The following is a 22,375-nucleotide window of genomic DNA, read 5'->3' on the forward strand; positions in this document are numbered from 1 at the left end:
TTTCTCCTGGGCATCTTTGGATGGGATGGAACTCGATCATTTCTTAGGACTCGCACCAAATGGGATATATTTAAATTATAAAACAGAGTCGAAATGGTAATCAAAGCAGACAAGGAAGCGTCTACAATTGAAGGAAATGGAAATGAGCCAATATCCATAAAAAAGTAATCGTTACGAAGACAAAAAAAAAAAAGAAACTAGCATCTCATTCAGAGAGAGAGAGAGAGAGAGTATTTTCTTACAACAAGAATAGAAGCTTTTCAATGAATATTGCAACATGATAAGCAAGCTTTAATCAACTGTTCACATCATCACTACACGATATACAAACTCTAATCATCTTTTCATATCAACATTCCCCCAAGTACCAGAGATACAAGTTTTTGAGCGAAGGTTTTCAACACTCTAATGTATTACCACCAGAAAGATTGGACTCAAATGCAAGCAAGTTCCACAAACCTTAAAGTAGGAACTTTGAAAAAAACCAATTCCTACCCATCACCTTCCCTCACTGCTCCAACTATATTTCAACAACAGAACTTTTTCAATGTTTCCAAGACAATAATGCTACAAAATTTTAACCAAAGACAAACTAACTTCCAGACCCACCTGCACATCTACAAGTAGGAATCATGGAAAAACAAATTCTTACGTGACGCTCATAGATCACTAGTCTCCAAATAATGGCCGATGGAATGAGATGCATTTTTACAATGTATTCGGATGCTTCACTTAGTTTCCCTTACCAAGAATAACACCCATGATCAGTGACACCAATGCTACTGCCAGGATAAGCTTAAAACCCATCAATGAAGAGCCTTCCACAGTCCGAGTGGCAATTGTTTCTGTTTTCTTTTTGCTCTTTCTTTTTGATGGAGATGATGTTCCTTGACCCGCATTCGGCTCAATTATTTCCCTCGCCTGTAAAACGATGTTAATAATAAATAAAAATGCTTCTGCCCCCCATCAGCCAAATCTCATTGCAATAACAAACTCTCTCTCTCTCAGTCAGAAAAATAGATGCATATCAGCATTCGATTGTAACTATTGAAGAAGATGAGTTCACAAGGAGACTACTCATTTTGACACAGGAGTACATGAATAGAAATATTCATATAATCAATACAAAATTAAATACGTGCAAACTGCTAAAAAACAAGAATTTCTTATCATAACATCAAAAAATGTGTACGTGCAAAACTCAAAGCCCGAAACAAGAATACAAAGATCGAGTGTTAGAGTGTACTTGCCTGGATCTCAGGCTTTAACCTCGACGATTTCAGTTCATTCTCGAGATCCTCTACCTTCTTTTGCAATTCCCCGGTTTGATTTAGTTTGATTTTCAATTCTTCCACTTTTGCATTCACAAGGCTAATCTTTTCTTCCTGCACCAAGAATGGAAATGTAAGATTTACTGCAATTTAGAAGGAAATAAACAGGATCATGATTATATACAGATAGGTAAAAAGAAAATTGGAATTAACCCTTCTACACAATAAACTTGATAAAGTGCAATTCTCAATCCTCATTTATCAACTTAAAGTTTGAAGGCAACCTCTTTCCTCTAAACAATCATAGCAGGCAAAGAAATTTTAATTAGTTTTTAGCTTACCCTGAGGAAACAAAATTACCTTCATTTTCAGGATTGAGTCAGATTGCTCAAGTTGCTGCTTGTGTTCCTCAACCAGACTTTCCAAAAGAGATGCTTGATGATTCTTGGATTCAAGTTCTGCAAGTGATTTGTTCAGAGCAGATTCCCTATCTAAGTCTTTCTTTGATTCCATCTCCTTCTACAAAAAGTCATATTTTTTCAGTCAATTTTTTCACCTCCAATGCAAACATTAAAGAATAGTTACATATTGGATGGACATCATTACAAAGATATGTTTTTGTACTATCTTTAGCAATTTAAGCAGAATTCCATGGAAATTCAAGAATCATGTTCTAAAAGAGGGCAGAAGTGGAGGTCAAAAGCAAGAGAATTGTCAATACCAGTTTGCAGATTCCTAACTAACAAAATAGCTTATCCTCGCAAAGGAAACTTTAGAGATGGGGAGTTTGAGAATATTAGAGAAGAGAAGGAACTAGCCCTTTCCTAGAAACAGCCTATGGTCCAATATGGATCAGGTCGGTGGATCCAGACCTGACCCATTCCAAAGTGCACATGGAAATGGTCCACAATCAGATTGTGTTATTGGCATCAACTTAGAATATGGCATTGGTTGACCAGGGTTCTTAGAACTTTCACCTGGTAGTACATAGTATCAGTGCAAACTTTATAAGATAAAGGACAATAACATAGGTTAAGTTATGAGCATCATATGATAAGCTGGACATTAACAAAACACATGAAAAATAGGCAATTGTCTAATGTTTCAAAGGATGCCTACAAAATCTAATCTAAAGGAGCACAGCTTCTCATACATGCATGATTCACAAGCATTATCTAAGTCAGTTTGAGTAGGACATTAACAAAACAAGATGAAAAATAGGCAATTGTCTAATGTTGCAAAGTATGTCCACAAATCCATAATAAATGAGTATAGCTGTCATTGCATGCATGATTGACATGCATTATCTAAATCATTTTTACTTGACATAATCACCTAACATTTTCTTTAGCTCAATCACAAAACCATCTATCTAAGATCAACCTCAATACCTTTTCTTCATTTATGGAGTATCGTGTACATTCAAATGATAGATGATAGCACAGAAATGAAGGCCTCAAAACCATGTATGCATGATGCCAAATGAAGGCCTCAAACCATTTATACATGATGCCATATCCAAACGTGACAAAGTGAAAGGAAAAAGTACCTGTTCCTTAACTTGGGTTTCTAATAATGCCAACTCTTGCTCTAATTCTCCTATACGGGAAAGCAGAGTAGATTTTTCAGCAACTTCAGCTCTCAGATTCTCAATATCTGTGTAGAATTTGTCTTCTCTTGCCTTTCCTTCATTTAGTTTCCCTTCCAATTCGGACCTTACTGCTTCAAACTCCTTCGTTGCATTATGATATGTTTCATTCAATGAGTAGTTCTCACTCATAATAGAAGATATCTGTAACATCAGTTTATTAAAAAACTATATTTTTTGAGTATTAGAAGAGTGCAAATATTGAAAGAAGCTACACTAAGCCAGTGCTATAAATACAAGGCAGATCATGACAAAAAATGTATACAAGTTTTTGTTTCTGGGTGATAGACCAAAATATGTATAAAAAAAAGTTTAAAAAAAAAAAACGATCACGGGAAGAAGCAGACCTGAGATTGGAGTTCCTGCCCTTCAGCTTTGTGTTGTTCTGTCAGGTCATTAATAGTCTGCTTGCAGGCATTGAACTGTTGAACTATTTCATTTTTCTCTGCTTGAACTGCATCAAGAATAGCTTGTACCTCTGATATCTGGGTCTGGTATGCAGCTAATTCCTGAGTGAGTTTCAGGTTTGTTTCTGCTAAGGCTTGATTCTCTGTTTCAAGTTTGCTAGAGCTGCTTTGAAGTTCTTTAACAATACCTTCCATATGTGCCAATTTAGATAGTAATTCTTCCATCGCAATCTTTTGAGCTTCAATTACCTTTTCGGCATCTAATACTTTCTCTTCATAAGTTCTTAATTGAGACTCAAGAACTTGCAAGTTGTCATTCAATTCTTTTGCATCATTGTCTCTAAGTGTATACCTCTCAATTGCTTCATGAAGTTTTTGTTCAACATCTGCAATACGGGATTCAGCAGCAGAATAGAGTTCTAGAGATCTTGCATGCTTATCAGTCAACTCATTTATGTTATTCTTGTGAAACGTCACTTCTTCTATTGTTGCTTCCTTTTCAGTCTGCAGAGCTTGAAGCAGGTTTTCCATTTCAGCAATACTATTGTGATAAATCCCCAGTTCTTCTTTGAGCTTCAAGGTTGTTTCAACTAATATTTCATTCTCAGATGAGGACATACTGGCTTTGTTTTCACTTTCCACAACTTTGTTTTTCAGTTCATCACAAAAAATTTCCACAGAACTTAATTTTTTCAAATGTTCTTCTAATTGAGCCTGGAGGATTTTGTTGGCTGAAAATGCTTCCATTGCCTGTTCTTGGTGAACTGTTGCTTGCTTTTCAAGAGTGGTCAGTTTCTCCAATAATTCTTTTGCTTCAGAATCTCTCTGGACAAAATCATCAATTGCTTTTTGGAGTTTCAGGTCAGCAACCTTGGAAAATGATTCCAGTTCTAGGCGCTTTGTAGCAGATTCTTCTATTACCAATCTCTGCTGATCTAGCTGCTCCTCGGAAACTTTGAGCTTCATCAAAGTTTCTGTCCCCTTCTGGGTGGCACTTTCAAGATCTTTCTCAACAGTGACCAATTTCTGTTGTCATTTTCAGCTCATGTTGTAAAACCTTCAGAAGGTTCTCCACTTGTGAAAGCTTAACACTGTAGTCATTTGATGCATCTTCAAACTTTTTCTTTTCTTCTGTAATCAAATTGATGCTTTTCTTCAGACCTTCCGATGTTTCATTTTCATCTCTCAGTGCAGCCTCCAGAGTTGAAGCATTGACTATAGAAGCTTCCAATTCTAAAGAGAGTTCAGACAGTTTGTCAGAATATTGTTTACACTCTGCTTTTGCTAAATCCAACTGTTCTTCAAGTTTACATTGCTTTTGTTCTGAATCTTTTAGTTGTATCTCTAGTTCACCCACCTTTCTCTCTGTATCCTCTGATTGGGAATGTGATACTTGGATCAAATCTTCAAGCTGAAGGCTCCTCTGGTGAATCAGGCTAGCTCGGCCTTCATGTTCCGTGCATTTCAGTGTAACAACCCTCAGTTCCTGTTCAAGCTCCAAGTTCCTTGAAGATAACTGGTCTAGCTCATGCTCCAGCTGCTTGATCTTATCCTCAGAAGTTCTCTGTTCTGCTATGATGCAATCCAAATTTCCCTTCAGCTCGGTCTCCTTTTCATTTGCATTTTGCAGTGCAACCTCCAAAGTTGATATTCTTTCTAGAGAAACTTCCAAGTCTTTTGTAAGCTTGGAAATTTTGGTAGCATGTATTTCAGATTTTGCTTTTTCAGCCTCTGCTTCAGAGTGTGATATTTGGATTAGGCCTTCGAGCTCAAGGCATCTCTGGTGATTCATGTCAGCAAGACCTTCATGTTTTGTACATTTCTCTGTAACAACTTTCAGCTCCTGTTCTAGCTCCAACAACCTTGAAGATGACTGATCCAAATCATGCCCCAACTGCTTGATTTTATCTTCAAAACTTTCCCGTTCTGCCATGACAAATGTCAACTGTTCCTTCAACTCAATCTCCTTTCTATTTGCATCAGACAGAACAAGCTCCAAACTTGATACTTTTGCTAGAGAAACTTCCAGATCTTCTGAAAATTTGGAAGCTTTGGAAGCATACTGTTCACATTCTTCTTTTTCATCTAGAAATTTTGTTTCTGCAGATCTTAAATGCTCTTCAAGCTCACACTGCTTATCTTCTGAATTCTTCAGCAACATTTCTAGTTCAACCACCTTTCTTTCTGCATTCTCTGCTTTGGAGTGTGAGACCTGCATCAAGTCTTTAAGTTCAAGGCTTCTCTGGTGAGTGCTACTAGCATGCTCCTCGTGTTTCATGCATTTCTCCAGAGAAACTTTCAGGTCATCTTCCAGCTCTTTATTTTTCAGATATAACTGATCTAAAGCTGATTCAAGATGGATAATCTTATCAGCGAAACTTTTCCTTTCTTCTGTGATCTCTCTTAGACTGTCTGTCATTTCCAACTCATTTTCTTTTGCATTTTGCAAGGAAAGCTCCAAACTCAATATTTTTGCTGAAGAAGATTCCAGTTCTGCAGAAACTTCAGATAGCTTGCTTGAATATTGCTTACATTCGGCTTCTGCCTCCACATACTTTTCTGCCCTAGATCTTAAATGCTCTTCAAGCTCATGCTGTTTCTGATCCGAGTCCTTCAATAGTAGTTCAAGCTCCCTTACCTTTGCTCCTGCATCCTCTGCTTTAGAACGTGATATCTGAATCATGTCTTCAAGCTCGAGACTTCTCTGATGAGAGGTGGTGGATCGACCCTCATGCTCTGCACATCTCTCAGTTACAACTTTCAACTCCTTCTCTAGCTCAAAGTTCCCTCGAGATGATTGATCCAGAGCAGATTCCAAGTAGGAAATCTTATCTTTATGTTCTTCCAGATGCGTTTTCAAAATCTTGCTTTCTTCTTCAACCTTCTCTAGCATCTCAGACAATTCTGATATTTTCTCTTGGAACTCTTTTACAGCCTTATCTGTGTCATCTTTGTTTGCTGCAGCAAAACTTAGCTGTTCTTCAAGCTGTACGCTCTTCTCTCTCAGAAAGATCAATTCTGATTCAGTTGTTTTAAGTTTTGATTCTGCTTCTTCTTTTGCTGAATCAGAGGCTTGAAGCATATCTTGATATTCAACGTTCAATTTTATAGCATTTGTAGCTTGGGCTTCAGATTCACCATGGAGATCTTGAAGAGACTTCAACTTCTGCTCCAGCTCATCATTATACAACAATGCCTGCTCCAAACGTGAGTCTGATTCAGCAGATTTATCAATAGATTGCTTCAATCTGTCTTCAAGATCGGCGACTAATTCCTGCAAGTGGGACAGCTTGCTATTAAGTGCAGACACAGTAGCATCGGTATCTGATTTTGTTTTGGTCATAGTAGCCAGCTCCTCTTGCATGATTGAGACCTGTGCTTCCTTGTTCCTTAAGTCACCTTCCAGCATGACTGTCTTCTTCCTCTCCTCCATTAGCTTTAAATCTAGCTCTTCTAACTCAATGATTTTCGCTTGAAGATCTTCCTTGTTTGCAGTAAATAAGCTCTCCAATGCTAAAATTTCTTGTTTCAATTTCTCTTCTGATGCTCTGCTCAAATTTAATTGTCCTTCTACCTCTCCAACAACTCTTTCACTGGAGGCGATCCTTTGCTCCAAATCTAATGCATGTGTTTTTGAAAGCCGAAGCTCATCTTGAACTGTAGAAAGCTCTGCTAATGTATTCTTCAGAGTGTCCTCTTCTTTCTGATTGTCAGCAATTCTTCCACATAAAGTACTTATTTCCTCTTGAAGAAAGCTGATCTGATGTTCCATCTCTTTTGCATTCATGTTTGCCAATTCTAACAGATTTTGGAACTCTAAAACCTTCTCGCACTCTCTCATCGATGCTTTCACCTGTTCTTCCAGTTCTTGGGCCTTCTGCTTTGAAAATTCTAGTTCAGAATTTAACTTACTGATTGCCTCTTTTGCATCAACTAATTCATTTTGAAATGCATCTTGTGCTCTAAGTGCTACTTGCAGGGCCTCAAGCTGAGAATTGTACATCTGCTCATACTGTTTGATCTTTAGCTCAGCAGAGTCAAGTTGTTCATTCAGATACTTTTGCTTCAGTTCAAGGTCAATGGAGTGGTGAGTCGTTTCTTCCAATATTTCCTTCATACTTGCAAATTCTTTTTGCAGTTCAGATTTCTCGAACTCTGAGCTTTTGACCTCTGCATTCATTTTTTCTAAATCTCGTTCCAGAGCTTTTATCCTTTCCTGCATTTCAAGAAAATTATGGTCCTTCAAGTTCAGCTCTGCAACAGAATGACTAGCCTCTTTCCCAGGATGAATATGAAGATTTTCATTTATTTCAATTGATTCCTTTTCTACCTTTATAAACTCTCCTTCAAAAGATGTCTCCTCTTCTTCTGCTTCTTTGCTGGCTTCAGCAGTTCCTGTGGCACTCAAAGATACATTATCTTCGGAGTGCATCATCAACTTTTTGGGATGTGAGACTCTGTCTTCCTGTTAAGTGAAGGTAAATGCAATTGAGGTATTAAAAACAGAAAAAAAGAGAGCAGAGACAAGATATTGCGTGTGAGAAAATAAAACATTGCTGCTCTTCATGTAAAGGGTTTTACGCAACAAGGGAGGCAGGATGATGCAGAGAACATTGGAGAGAACTTGTGCAAAAGAAAAAGAAGGATTACATAATGAATTTCCATGAAGGTAAAAATTCAAGCCTTCTATTCACTATTTGACACAATCAACAAGCTAAACTGTTCAAGAAATTAAGAAACACACTAATCTATTGTGACTGCATTTATCTTTGCAGATTAGAAGTACCCTTTTCTTGTAGCTTCACCTATCACTTAAATATTATTATAAAGAATAAAATTTAATTTCATCAAAGAGAAGGCTATCATCTGCATCATAAAGAAGTAAAGCTGATATACTAAAAAAGGAAGGAATACTTTGGATATTATCTGAACATCCTAATATTCACAAATTAGTTTCAACATGCATCTTGACTTTCCTAAAAAAAGGCCATCCATTTTTTTCAATTTATTTTATACAATATGAACCAGAAGAAAAAGTAATATGGAAGTCACTGATATTTGAGGCTGAGAACAACTGCATTTATATTCAACTGAAAAGCAAGATATCGGAAGTTCCCTGAACATAAAAGCAAACTCAGGTAGGATTTGAATGTTCTTGCGTTTGCACAAATTTCTGAAACAATAAGTGATGGGAACACAATTATATGAGGAAAAATTTTGACAATATGCAGAAATGTTTTTTTGGGAAGAAAAAGATAAAAGTAAAGATGGTGAAGTTTTTTTATTCACTTCCAGTAAAAAAAAAATCAAATAAATTTGGTTTAGTAAAGGGAGGTTCATGTCATAATCTAGCTAGAATAAATAATCCTGTTAATCTGTCAGTCTTGTAAACATACATACAAGAAGTTGTTTAAGAAGAAAATCCAGAATTCCACATCCAATAAATAGAGAAATACACCAATAAAGAAGCAAAGCATGGTTAGATATTTCATGAAAAAAGTATCACGAGACACAACTACAGAAATGGTGCAGGAGAAACCGTGAGAATGCAATCTATAAAATGCAACAAGTTATAACAAGACATAGTCAAATTTTACTACATAAGCTTTCTAATGACAACTAAATTTCATAGTTTTTTCAACAGACTCAATTATGATCAACAGTGATACTTTCCTTCCCATTTTTTGTTGGCAAGCTAACTATGAAGGTGATCAATGTGGTACATCGCACCAGCCCAAATACTGAAAGCAGAATTTCTAACTCAAACCTTCACAAAATATAGGATTTTTTAAGAAGAAAAATCTATAGAATATTTGAAGCTCTTATGTTCATCTGAAGTTTATTATAAGGTTCTATAAGGAAAAATATTTATAGATTGAAGATTTGAAGCTCTTATGTTCATCTGAAGTTTATTATAAGGTTCTATGAGAAAAAATATTTATAGATTGTCGATTTGGGAAGCATCTAGGATACGTGGAATGCAACTAAACTGTCAATGGTAAAATGAAAAATGGTGGGTTAAAGGGGAGTCCTGAATAGTGAAACAATTGCCATCAGAGGAGAGGTCTTAAGTGGAAACCAAGTTTTCTGATCATAGGACAGGTCTGGTCTATGTGCCTTTAGCTTATTTATCTGTTAAATAGCGTCAGCTCTTGGTTTTCGAACATCTATCACCTCCTCATTTTTCCAAGCATACAATTATTTCTGGGGAAGCAAGATTTGTTGCCCCTAGGCAAGCATCAGGTTTTAATACTGTCTTAAGGGGACATCATGTGACATTTACATCCTATTGTTGTTTGAATTAAAATCAGATGACTTATCAATTTTTAGGCAATTCATGTGTAAAATGATTGACCTAGTGCTCCCATACATGCTCAGCTAGTATAGAACATGGAGCCACGACTTTTTACTGAGAAGAGCATGGAGCCACAACTACCTAACATGGAATTGCAAAAGAAATGCAAGACAGTAAAATACCAATGTGTATATTTGGATTGAGCCATAATAGTTCAGAACAAGGCATGACCCCCTTGAATTGGCTCTCCTTTCTCTACCTGCATGCCAACTGTTTCTCTCTTGTCTCGGACAATCCATTAATTCAATCCACTTTACGCTTCCATAATTCCATTAAATGGATGAATGGAAACATAAGAATCAGGAGAAAGCACAAATATCTATAAGATTCATACACGGGAAGCATGAGATTTCACACAAGAGGTAGACTGTCTTGTTAGCAGATAGGGTGGATAACTCTGGTAAGAATATAATTTGGTATTACCCTATGTCACATAGGTGCAGGTGTGGGTGCAAAGGGTGTGACAAAGGAAATTTCAAAAAACTTGGGTGTGGATGAGGATATAAATATATATAAGGGAAATCATTGGCTACCCTCGAGTGTACCATACTCTCTAGTTGAAACCACCCATTCCTTCACATTTTCTTGGTTTTTTTGTAAATCAAGCCCTATGGATATCATTTATATGGTTTTATTAGTCAGAAACACATTTTAGATCACCAGATCAAGTTGTATAAGCAGATTTTCTAAGGGATAAAAGGTTCACCGGTCTACAATTCCTCAAATTTTCAATATTAAGAAAATCATTTTTTTATGTTGAAACCACCCAATCCAAAGTGTGTTTCCTAGTAAATGGACCATGCTGAATACATTCATGGCGGTCAAAATGGCCAAATAAAGCTCGCACTTGTGAGATTCAACTAGAGAGTACTGCACACTAGAGTGTAGCCACTCGCCAATATTTTCCCTATATATTCTTGCTCCCATTAGACCATTTGTATCTATATGCATTAAGATCCCGATTCATGGACCTGTTGGTTTGAGAAATCAGAGGATTAAACCATTTCTTCTAACAGTTGCTCACATTCGATAATGTTGGTTGATCACATACTTCATTGTGGTTATATGATTCAGAGTATCATTTCCTATTTGATCCCCTTGAATCACACACACACACACACACACACACACACACACACACACACACACACACACACACACACGCACGCATTATATATATGGATGGATAACATTTGCTACCCTCACGAGTAAGGAACCCCCTAGTTGGAATTCATAAGGGGAGGTTGTTTTGACCAAATTTGACCTCATGGATGTGTTTTTCGAGGTTTTAAAATTTGGTACATTGTAAGCTGTTGATTTTTCAACCCTTGTAAAATCTGACATATATGTTAGAACAACATGATCCAAAGGTCATTTCTACTAAACTTAATATGTAGATCACACCTGAAGGGTTAGATGTGCAAAAAACAACAACAACTACGCCTTCATCCCAAAACAATTGGGGTCGGCGATATGAACCAAAAAAGAAAATCATTCTGGGTCTTCCACATGAATCCTTCTCCTCCAATCATTTCTATCCAATGCCATGTCCTCAGTGAGGTTCAAAGCATTCATATCCTTTCCTATCATCTCCATCCAAGTCTTCTTAGGCCTACCCCGACCTCTTTTAACTAATATATTTTTCCATTTCTCCATCCTTCTAACTGGAGCATCATTAGGCCTTCGCCGAATATGTCCAAACCACCGTAAACGATTCTCTCTCATCTTATTTTCAATGGATGCAATGCCTACCTTCTTACGTATCTCCTTGTTCTGAATCTTATCTTTTATTGTATTTCCACACATCCATCTAAGCATACGCATCTCAGCTACACTCATTTTTTGAATATGATGTCTCTTGGCAGCCCAACATTCCGTACCATATAGTAAAGAGGGCCTAATTGTCGTCCTATAAAACTTTTTCTTCAACCGCAATGACATTCTACGATCGCACAACACTCTAGTTGTACTTTTCCATTTCATCCACCCAACCTTTATCCTATGATTTACATCTCCATCAATTTCTCCATACTTTTGAATGATAGATCCCAAATATTTGAAACAATCATCCACCGGTATTTCTTGCTCACCAAGCTTCACTACACTCCCATCACTACTCCGTTGCTTACTAAACCGACATTCCATATATTCTGTCTTACTCTTACTCAACTTAAAACATCTTGCTTCCAATGTCTGTCTCCATAATTCTAACTTAGCATTAACCCCAACTCTAGACTCATCAATCAAAACAATATCATCAACAAACAACATACACCACGGCACATTTTCTTGAATTGATCTAGTAAGCTCATCCATCACTATAGCAAATAGGAAAGGGCTTAATGCAGATCCTTGATGTAACCCAACCGTTATAGGAAAATTGGTTGTCACCCCTCCACACGTGCGAACATTGGTTACTACTCCTTCGTACATATCTTTAATTATACTAATGTACTTGAGAGAAACACCTTTCTTCATCATTGTCCACCAGAGAACATCCCTAGGTACTCTATCGTATGCCTTCTCCAAATCAATTAAAACCATATGCAAATCTTTGTTCCTCTCTCTGTATCTCTCAATAAGTTGTCTAAGAAGATTTATAGCTTCCATAGTTGATCTTCAAGGCATAAAACCAAATTGATTCTCCGATATCATGACAACCTTCCTCAACCTATACTCAATCACCCTCTCCCAAAGTTTCATAGTATGACTCGTGAGTTTTATACCACGAAAGTTTGTGCAATCTTGTATATCACCCTTATTCTTATATAGAGGCACCAAAGTACTTTTCCTCCACTCATTAGGCATCTTATTTGTCTGCCAAATCTTGTTAAAAAGATTTGTCAATCATTCTAAACCTTTCTTATCCAAGCATTTCCAAGCCTCGATAGGTATACCATCTGGGCTAACTGCCCTTCTTGATTTCATTTTCTTCAAAGCCTCTGCAATTTCTTTCTTTTGAATCTTGCGCATGAAGTCATGATTCATCTCATGAAAAGGAATGGAGAAGTCTCCAAGATCCTGAGCATGACTTCCATTAAATAGCTTATCAAAATAATCTTTTCATCTCTCCTTAATCTCATCATCTTTGACTAAAACCCTTTACGTTTCATCTTTGATACATCTAACCATACCTAGATCCCTCGATTTCCTATCTCTCATCTTTGCAAGCCTATAAATATCCTCCTCGCCCTCTTTGGTATCCAACTTGTCATAAACCTCCTTATATACCTTATCCCTCGCATTTCGAACTACTTTTTTTAGCTTCCTTCTTTGCTATCATATACTTCTCCAAATTCTCATTATCACGACTCTTACTTAGATTTCTATAACACTTTCTTTTAACCTTAATAGCTAATTTGACATCCTCGTTCCACCATGATGTATCCTTACCTAGCGGTGCACCGCCTTTAGACTCACCCAATACCTCCTTAGCCACCTTTCTAATGCCACCCACTATCTTATTCCACATTGATTCTGAATCCTCCTCGAGACACCAATCAACTTCCTTAACTACCTGCTCTACAAACAGGTTAGATGTGCAAAAAAGCTCAGAAAAAATTTAAACTAATACATTTTTTCACCAGGGGGGTCCTTACCCATGAGGGTTGCAAACATTACCCTCTCTCTCTCTCTCTCTCTCTCTCTCTCTCTCTCTCTCTCTCTCTCTCTCTCTCTCTCTCTCTCTCTCTATATATATATATATATATATATATATATTAGCAACATTCTACTGATTAAAAAGGCTAAAATATCGTTAAAAAGAATATTTCTAAAAATACATGATGACTTGTTGCGGTAAAAAAAGTAAAATGAACTTTTCAAATTCAAATTTGTAAAGCATACTTTTCTACTTTTTTGAAAAAGGTGTTTGAGTTTATGTTTCCCTCCAAAATCAAAAGACTAATTTTTCCCATGTATTTTAAAAGATGTCATTCTTTTTAGGGGTATTTTAGTCATTTCAATAAGATGAATGCATCTAATGTTAAACAAAACTAGTTTAATGTTAGATAAATCCTACATATGCATTTAAAATTATACAATTATAAGTTTTTTATTTAACTTGGACAATTTTGGATCCCATGTCACATACGTGCAGGTGTGATGCAGGTGCTTTGAGGGTGCAGAAGCACCCATGTTGCATACGTATTACCTAACCTTAGGAATCAAGGTGGAAAGCAAAACACAAGAAAAGATTCAAGAAGCTAAAATAGGAAGTTAAATCCTGTATCCCAGAAGAATATTCGAGAAGAGAATATGCAAGTCCAGATATCGTCCATTTCTTAAGTTCCTCTGCTAGTAAATTCTGCACATTCTGGATTTTCAGTACATTGAAGCTTATCGTTTGGTGACACCAGAAGTGTAGAGTTCTATTAAATGTTGGGTTCATCTAGTCCTAGTAGTTTCAAGAACCAGGTAAGTCTCGATTTTCAGTAGCTTGCATCTGTACCTTAGGAATACTATTAGGGAGGTATGCTTGATCATTCATAAGAAAGAGGAATGAAGAAGTGTTACTACAAATGCATAGAGTGATGCTGAAAAGCAGTGCTGAGAATGCTATGCTTTGTCAATGTGGAATTTGTTACCCTTTCTAGATACACTCTTCAGAAGGAGAAATGATTTTTCTCAATGATGGGAGTTAAGGCTCCTAACTTATAGTGAAGAAGCAATCCAAATATCTGAAAGGGAGGCCACCACCTTGAAGTAGTGGAGGAACATTAATTTTATGGAAGAGATCGTCTAATTTGATAAACAATGTGTAGCATTTTACCAATAATACTATAAACATCAGTCAGTAGAGTATGATGTAGGTGAGAGCGTCACATTTTAAAGGCATGATGCTACAGGATCTAGGGTGTCCTCCCAATGCTTCTTGTTCTCATGAAAGCTAGTCTCTATTAAAGTCATTGCATATTATGATGTCGATTGGGCTCATGATCATCTTACGAGCTATGTAACAGGGATTCGGCTAGCAGGGTGCCGCACCCGATTCGACGTGGGTGCGGGTGCGGTCAACCCGACCGCACCCAGGGTCATTTCGGTCCATTTTTTGGATTTTTTTTTAAAATTTTGCCCTATGAAATGGGCTGCGGAATTTAAAAAAAAAATTCTTGGGGGGGGGGGGGGGGGCGCTGCCCCCCTATAACCCCCCGCACCAGGGGGAACCCCCGGACCCCCCTTCTATATATATATATATATATATACATACATTTTTGCCCCTGCCGCACCCCCGCACCCAAGGTTTTTGAAAGTGCCGCACCCCCGCACCTGCACCCGCACCCATGTGACATAGCTTACGAGATGGTCTCTCACTGGTTATGGGATTTATCTGGGTTTTCATCTAATGTCTTGGGCCAGTAGGAAGCAGAAGACTATGGCTCGTTCAAGTACGAAAACAGAATATCGAGTTATGGCAGCAATTACTACAGAAGTTGCATGAATTAAACACACTATTTATCCTACGTCAACCTATATCCAGCTCGTTAATGTATTGTGATAACTAGAGTGCAATGGCTATCTCCACAAATCCAGTTCAACATGGTAAGATGAAAACATGTAGAGATAGACCAACACTTTGTTAGAGAAAAGGTAGAGGCCAAAGAGATCCAACCAGTGTTTATTAGAGAGGATCAGGTGGTTGATCTATTTACTAAAGCACTTGCTGTGCATTGTCATTGGCACTTGAAATTCAAACTATTCATAGTTCTTAACCATGCGCAGCTAAAGGAGGCGTGTTAAGACTATACCAAGTTGGATCCAGATTCAGATCCAAAACTAATTCTGTGATGTACACTTGTATTTATTTTTGTACTAAAGGGCAATATTGTAATCATTCATGACATACTTTAATATAAAAGAAAGGATATCACCCTAGGCTGGGTTTGAGACATCTATTTTGTTTTCAAGGTTGCTTCTCTTCTCCTCTTTCTCTCGTCTGTGCATTGTGCAGAACATGGTATCATGGTACAAAACCAGTCAATTTTTTTAATGAAATTCAATTATCTACATCATAAAAAAATAAAGACAGAATTACAGGCAATAATTCTAAAACGTTATGAATACCAAAGCTAAGTTGAAATACAGGATTATATAATTACTGAGTAATTCTAAAAAGAGAAAAAAGGCAAATAGCTCTCCTATGATTAATATTCTTTGAAAAAGGCAAGTAGCTCAATCTCTTCAACAATATTCTAGCCCCTATGACTAATAGCAAATCTAAGTTGAAACAATTAATGTCAATTTTTTTAATGAAATGCAATTAACTACAAAATAAAGGATCAATGTCATAAAAAAAATATAGACGAAGTTACAAACAATAATTCTAAAACATTATGAATACCAAATCTAAGCTGAAATACAGAATTACATAAATACTGATTAATTCTGAAAAGATAAAAAGGCAAGTAGCTCAAAATTCAGGATAAAATCAGCATAGGTTTGACTGTGTCCATGAAAGTGGAGTGGCCAACGTCCCTGTTTAGTGTTGTGAAATATCCGTACGAGACACACGCACTGTGTCTTTGTGACATTGTGGCAAAAATATAGACGAAGTTGCAGACAATAATTCTAAAACGTTATGAATACCAAATCTAAGCTGAAATACAGAATTACATAATTACTGATTAATTCTGAAAAGAGAAAAAGGCAAGTAGCTAAAAATTCAGGACAAAATCAGCATAAGTTTGACTGTGTCCATGAAAGTGGAGTGGCCAACGCCCATGTTTAGTGTTGTGAAATATCCATACGAGGCACACGCACTGTGTCCTTGTGGCATAAGTTATAAGCTGAAACTCTGCAACGATATCAGAAAAATAGCAAGTGTGTGAAAGAAGTAGAGATCATCAACTCTCTGACTGACCTAAATGAGAAGTGGGCAATAGTATAGACTAAAAGCGCAAATTGAAGATTCTGAAGGGGGCAGTGTGTTAAAGAACCCAAGTTCTAACAGGGTGAAGAATATCAATCAGATTCATGAACATACTGTTCATAGCACCAAGCTACATGTTTGCCTATCCAATTGCCACAAAAATATACCACCATCTAAACAAGCATGAAACAGAGACCAGTTCATTTCACATGAATCCAACTGTTGCCAGGGAAAATGGAACTGCCATTTTCCAACTAAATCAAATGACTAAAAATGGCGTCTTCAGTTTTCATGATTACCTGTGAGGAAGGCAATGAAATATCAACTGTTGCATCATCCGGATCCTTGACTTGGACTTCCGTAGAACTTGCTTGTGTTTCCACCTCCATGACGTGTCTATTGATAAACCCTCTGCTAATAGCACAGACATCATAAAGGTGTCAGACTTTTCTCTTTCAAGTTCCATAGTTTCAAGTTTTAACAGCATTAAGTTTCTCGGCTACATGGGTTATATATATTTTTTCTTCACTGAGAAGTACGAAAAAGAAGGATCATGAACTATCACATGAACATCAACACGGACGCTGACATGTGACACCGACACGAAACATGAGTCGGTATTTTTTTTTCAAAATTAAGATATAATTACATGTACTCAACGTTCTTTCAAGTATGAATACGCACAAACTGCAGTAAACTGAAAATTATCAAAAATACGAAAAAAACGGTAAAGGTAATTTATGAACATGGTATGCGACACTGTCACGGTGAGTCGAATGTTGTGCCATCGTGTCCTTGTGACGTAGCTGCTGAAATATATAACAAACTAAGACCAATGAAATCCAATCTCACGAATCTCGTTGTCAGGAAAACCTTGGTGAAGGAAAGTCCTGTTATATTTTTAAAAAACTGAGTTTTCTCTATAAACTCTTTCAAAACTGTCCATATACATAAACATAAAATATAAAAAATACATTTATAGTTAATATAAAAATATTACATAAAAAATTATCACACCAATATCACGACAAGAACATGGTGTTTCGAAATATCATCACACAAAAAAATAATGATATTTCGAAACACCAAGTTCTTGTCGTGATATTGGTGTGATATAAACTTTAACTTTTGTGTTTTATAACATGTTTTGAAAATATCTCAGCAATATTTTTAACAAGAATAAAATCAACAACCGAACCAATCTCCAACACAAAGTTTTGACATACTACAGACTTGACCAAGTCAAGCTTGAAATCGAGACCAAGTGAACCACCTCCGCAGTTGACAAGACCATTGACACCCATCGAATCGATGTCAACAGCAAAACCCACCTATGTCAGTCCCGTTTCCCGAGCCTATTTTAGACACTCAAACACAGACAAGAGCCGAATCAGATCAAGGTCGTCAACTTTGTTGCCAAAAAGTCATTCCCAACAGCCAAATGGACCAAATCATATCATCGTTCTGGCACATAAATATAACCATGGGTGGGTCCTTACCAATAACTAAACGAATGTAATACCAAAAGCTTTCTTGGGAGCCATAATAAATTAATAATTTATATAAAATACACTTCGGCAGACGTCACAAATTGCACAAACGTAGGGAGATCATCCAAAGGAACCAAGGGGATAAGGCACTTTCTTGATTGTAAGAAACAAATAAGTATAAAAACAAATATAAGTGTAAAAACAAATAAATGGATGCAAGTTGAGCAAATCCAAAACTGATCAATTCTTGAATCAGGGGCACAGTCGTCACATAGAGAGAAGAATCACCATCATTTGCCGTCACTAAAGTACACACTTTCCCTACATGGCAACCATTTTGTCTCAGGCAAATTGTGCCCTGTGGCTTTAAGCTTTTCACCCAGGTGGGTCCGATCTCTTTCCGCTTTATTTAGCTGGTGAGCACTTGCCAGCTACGATACAGACAACGGCGCATCTTTTTTGACGACGTTTTTAATGTTTTCTTCACCCAGTTAAAAATAGTGTTAGAAAGTTTTACTTTTTACCAAAACTTTGTTGTAATAAATTCGAGGTTAACAAGAATATAATTAACCCCAATTTCAACAAAAAAAATTTACCCGACAGTCATTCATCTTGGCATTTCTCGAGATGAGTGCATTGTCCATCTCGAGAAATGTCGAAATGGATGGTCAGCAGTAGCAGTGCCGCTGCATAAAAAACGGCCTCAAAAAAATAAATGCACATTTTGCTGTTTGCACTTCTTTAAATACTCTTTTCCGTTAAAAAATAAATAAAGACGTAAATTCGCATCCGTGAATTTTTCCAAAAGGTGGTACCTGGTCAATCGGTGGGAAAAGTAAAGTGTAAGTGCGTAATATTGCAAAATTGCCAGAAAAGATGTTTTGGGAGTAGAGAAAGATATCGAAAATGGAATTTAACGGACTTTTTTTTAAGCAGGGGTCTGGAACTTGTATATTAAAAAGTTCAACAATGGTTAACATCTTTAATCTTACAAAGATATACATACCCTTACAAAAAATGACAAACGGTTAGTGTAATTTCAACTTTTTGGCGCATCTCCTTTCGCACATTCTTGTCTAAGACAACAATACTATTCATCAAGAATCAAACCATGGTCTATTTCAAAGGCAACAAATTAAGTATGAGGGAGTAAAGGTCTCTACACATAAACAATATTACATAATCCAACGAGACTAACATGGAGCATAGGTCTCTCTACATAAACACTATTGCAGAATCCAAAAAGAGTAGCATGGTAATTCTAATATCATAATCAGTATTAACTCAAATCTAATAATGGTAAGGAATTGAGTTATCCGCTTAATAGTCAAACAAAGTATGGGGGTCGCTTCAAAAGAGTGAAGCTCGGTAGGTATTTCCAATAAAAAGTCATATAATAAAAATACACCATAATCACCAAATGACTCCTAAACCGCAACACAACTAGTCTTGTAAAGCAAAATACTGACACCATTAAATAATTACCACTATAAAAAGGGTGATTTTTTACTGGTTCTGGAAAATATAAAGCCGGTTGGGTAAGAGGGCCGCCTTCACCATTTGTTTTTTTTTTTTACTCAGAGAAACCGCCCCAGGCACATAGACCTAACCGTGCTGGCTCGGCCTGCCTAACTACGGCGTCTATCCATGTCAACATAAAACTCTGAGGCTTACCCCTCGAAGTCGCCAAGCTTCGGCTTACTGAGGGGTGACACCCATGGGATTTGAAGCCAGACTGCCTGTCAAACGGTCTACGCTCCATCCCAGCACTACTCTGGCCTAAGAACACTTATCTTCGGAGTTTTGATGGGCCGCCTTTGCAATTTTTCACGGACATCAAAATCCGAAATTACAAAATTGGCCTCTCATCTAGAGTAGGGATGGAAATCGGGTCAGCGCAAAGCAGACCCAGAAGCGTTGAAAGCCAGACCTAGCCCTTGTCAGATCCAGGCATGGGTCGAGTCGGGTTGAATCTGATTAGTAAATGGGTCGAGCCAGGTAGGTTCCATTGAAATGATGTTTCATCCCTACCCAAACTCAAATCTATTTATTAATAGGACAGGTTAGGCCCGAAGTTATTTGGGCTTCGGTCTGTACTGGGCAGCCCAGACCCGACCGGATGTCCACCCCGAACTAGGAGCCGTGTGGGGAGTCATATGGGACTCTTGAAAAGCAAGAAGCATTTTAGTCATTTTCTTGAATTCTTGGGGGGGGGGGGGGGGGGGAAGGGAAAGAAAGACAAAAAGGGATCTGATTGTGCTTGCATGATGTCCCCAAGATAAAACACGACCGACCAATTACGGAAAGCTGGCCAACTTTTTAAAAATTGACAAAAATATCCCCAAAGAAAACCACCACCAACAATATTTATAGCCCGTTTGAAAAATGGGCAGAATAATGCTCCTAGAACGCTCTGCGAAATTCTCCAATGGAAAATGGTCGATGAAATTTTTATTAAAATTCTTTCTTTTAAATGAAAAAAAAAAAATTGTCTTAGAAACTTCATATCGTCGTTTTTTGGGATCCCAAATGGGCTGAACAGGACAAGACTTTACTCAGAAAAAGCTTCGAAATGAGCACTTGCACATCTCGATTGGATTCGGAGCCAAAGTTCAAAGATAACCTTTTCAAGAAAAAATGACTATGTTTATTTCTTCTGATCAGAGAAAAAGATAAATTAACTGCTGAGTCTGGAGTATACAGAATCCGTATTTTTAGGATTTTAGGACCAAAATCATTTAAAAACCATGTAAATCTCCCTGGATTCTAATAAATAAAAGAAATCTGCACCTAAATTTATTTGAAAAAAAAAATTATTTCGATTCCCAAATTAGGTATCCTTCCTCTTTTGTAGGCAAGATGGATGAAAAATGATGGAACTCGAAGCAGAGAGGCAGAGATAACCCTCGGTTGAGATAGCGACTCTATCAACCCCTGTTTCTTAACTCTGTCCATCTTTTTTCCTTTTTCTCCCTTTTTCTTCAGTTTTATTGCAGAACCTGAAGTTCTTCCTTGGATTTTGAACAAAAATTGAAGAAAAAAAAACTGAAAAGGAAGAACGATCAAGGACATAAAAGGGATAAAATTTAACCTTTATGACGATCAATTCCTTTCAAGATGAATCCAAAAACAACAAAGCGAGAGCGAGAGAAAACAGAGATAGTGCATGAAATCGATCGATAGTATTTCTTATTTAAAGAAGAATCATAAGGTTTTAGGAAATAAAAAAGCCGACGATCTGTAGAGAATCGACGGATAAGATGGACGGCACATCCTTTCGTTCTTTGCAAACATTCGGAGGATTCCCAGATCGGAAGTAAATATATATAGAGAGAGATGATTACCTCAGAAGAAGATCGAAGAGGTGGAACGAAAACTCGCTTTTTCCAGATCAAGTTGTGCGTGTGGAGAGAGAGAGAGAGAGAGAGAGGGGGGGGGGGGGGGGGGACTGATAGAGGGAGCGGAGGAGACGGAAACTTTGTATGTATCAAAGGACACTACGCAACTGGGGCCCACACAGCTGCCGTTTACAGAATGAGGGAGTGGGGCCCAGCGGGGTGGCCGGGTCGGTACATGACAGCCAAATTCGACCGCCCAATACCGACCGTCAACTTTCATAGGGATTGCTGACAATCACGACCCTGGCCCACCCACCCCCAGACCTTCTTTCCTTTCAACGCCTCTTGGTACCAAGTAAAAGATTCTCTTACATTATTCGTGGACCCGAATCGCCTGTAGGATTTTCCGGTTGCCGAGGTACTAGTGCCCGAAGTGATCTGGATCTGGATCTGCACAGTACATGAAGCATAAAGTCTGCTCAAGTCCGGTTCCGTGTTCAATATGATTGCACAAATATTTATGCATTAATCACCTGATCACCCTTCATCTTGGTTCCTTGGGGACAGGGACTATCAGGTGTGGGACCCAAGAACCGATGGAGGGTGATGGATTGCTTAATGCACAATTTTTTGTGCAATATTGCACCCGATTCGGACTCGGTTCCATCAGGGGGCATTTGAATCCCCGCCCGGGAGACCCACCTAGCGTGGGCCCCATGGGTGTCCGCACGCCCACGCAAACGCTTATTTACCGCACCCTGCAGATGGGGATTTGGTGCATCCCGCGGATGCTTAGTTGACGTCCACGGTTGCTCCATGCCCCCCACAACAAACTCACCCACAGAACAGTGATGGACGAACACTCTCGGACAAAAAAAAAATCGTTTTTTTTTTTTTCATATGGACAGAGCAGGACAGTGCGTCTTGTCCTGTTCGCTATGTGCGTGGAAATTCCGGCACGTCCTGTCCACGCAGTTGACAACCGTTCTGAATGAAGA

The 22,375-nt window shown here is 37.8% G+C and overlaps 2 protein-coding genes across 5 annotated transcripts; both read right to left on the reverse strand.

Moving 5' to 3' along the window:
• Positions 1-257: 257 nt before the first annotated feature.
• On the reverse strand, positions 258-5,960 carry LOC149834512 (uncharacterized). Its single transcript, XM_090011453.1, has 5 exons — positions 3,267-5,960; positions 2,821-3,063; positions 1,632-1,790; positions 1,251-1,385; positions 258-921 (listed from the first exon to the last, which is right to left on the reverse strand). Exons 1-5 carry the CDS (start codon positions 4,290-4,292, stop codon positions 733-735), a joined length of 1,752 nt encoding a protein of 583 aa, XP_089867579.1. The 5' UTR covers positions 4,293-5,960; the 3' UTR covers positions 258-732.
• LOC149834513 (uncharacterized) lies at positions 3,358-21,545 on the reverse strand. Of its 4 annotated transcripts, none has more exons than XM_090011451.1 (4): positions 21,384-21,545; positions 16,849-16,960; positions 7,657-7,791; positions 3,358-7,542 (listed from the first exon to the last, which is right to left on the reverse strand). In XM_090011451.1, exons 2-4 carry the CDS (start codon positions 16,936-16,938, stop codon positions 4,336-4,338), a joined length of 3,432 nt encoding a protein of 1,143 aa, XP_089867577.1. In that variant the 5' UTR covers positions 16,939-16,960; positions 21,384-21,545; the 3' UTR covers positions 3,358-4,335. The 4 variants fall into 4 exon arrangements, with proteins under 4 accessions (XP_089867577.1, XP_089867578.1, XP_089867575.1 ...); XM_090011452.1 differs by having other exon boundaries at positions 16,849-16,963; positions 21,384-21,537; XM_090011449.1 differs by having other exon boundaries at positions 3,358-7,791; positions 21,384-21,542.
• Positions 21,546-22,375: the final 830 nt, after the last annotated feature.

This window comes from Nuphar pumila, chromosome 6 (genome assembly GCF_984573655.1).
Source record: "Nuphar pumila chromosome 6, dmNupPumi1.hap1.1, whole genome shotgun sequence".
Classification (NCBI taxonomy): domain Eukaryota; kingdom Viridiplantae; phylum Streptophyta; class Magnoliopsida; order Nymphaeales; family Nymphaeaceae; genus Nuphar; species Nuphar pumila.

Bases quoted from the DNA above. Each gene is read 5' to 3' on its own strand.
- LOC149834512 (XM_090011453.1), bottom strand. From the start codon at position 4,292: ATGAAGCTCAAAGTTTCCGAGGAGCAGCTAGATCAGCAGAGATTGGTA. The intron at 1,386-1,631 runs GTAATTTTGTTT...TTCTTGGTGCAG, and splicing joins ACTCAATCCTGAAAATGAAG to GAAGAAAAGATTAGCCTTGT. The intron at 922-1,250 runs GCAAGTACACTC...ATCGTTTTACAG, and splicing joins GGTTAAAGCCTGAGATCCAG to GCGAGGGAAATAATTGAGCC.
- LOC149834513 (XM_090011449.1), bottom strand. From the start codon at position 16,938: ATGGAGGTGGAAACACAAGCAAGTTCTACGGAAGTCCAAGTCAAGGAT. The intron at 7,792-16,848 runs GTAATCATGAAA...TTCACTTAACAG, and splicing joins TTTCATTGCCTTCCTCACAG to GAAGACAGAGTCTCACATCC.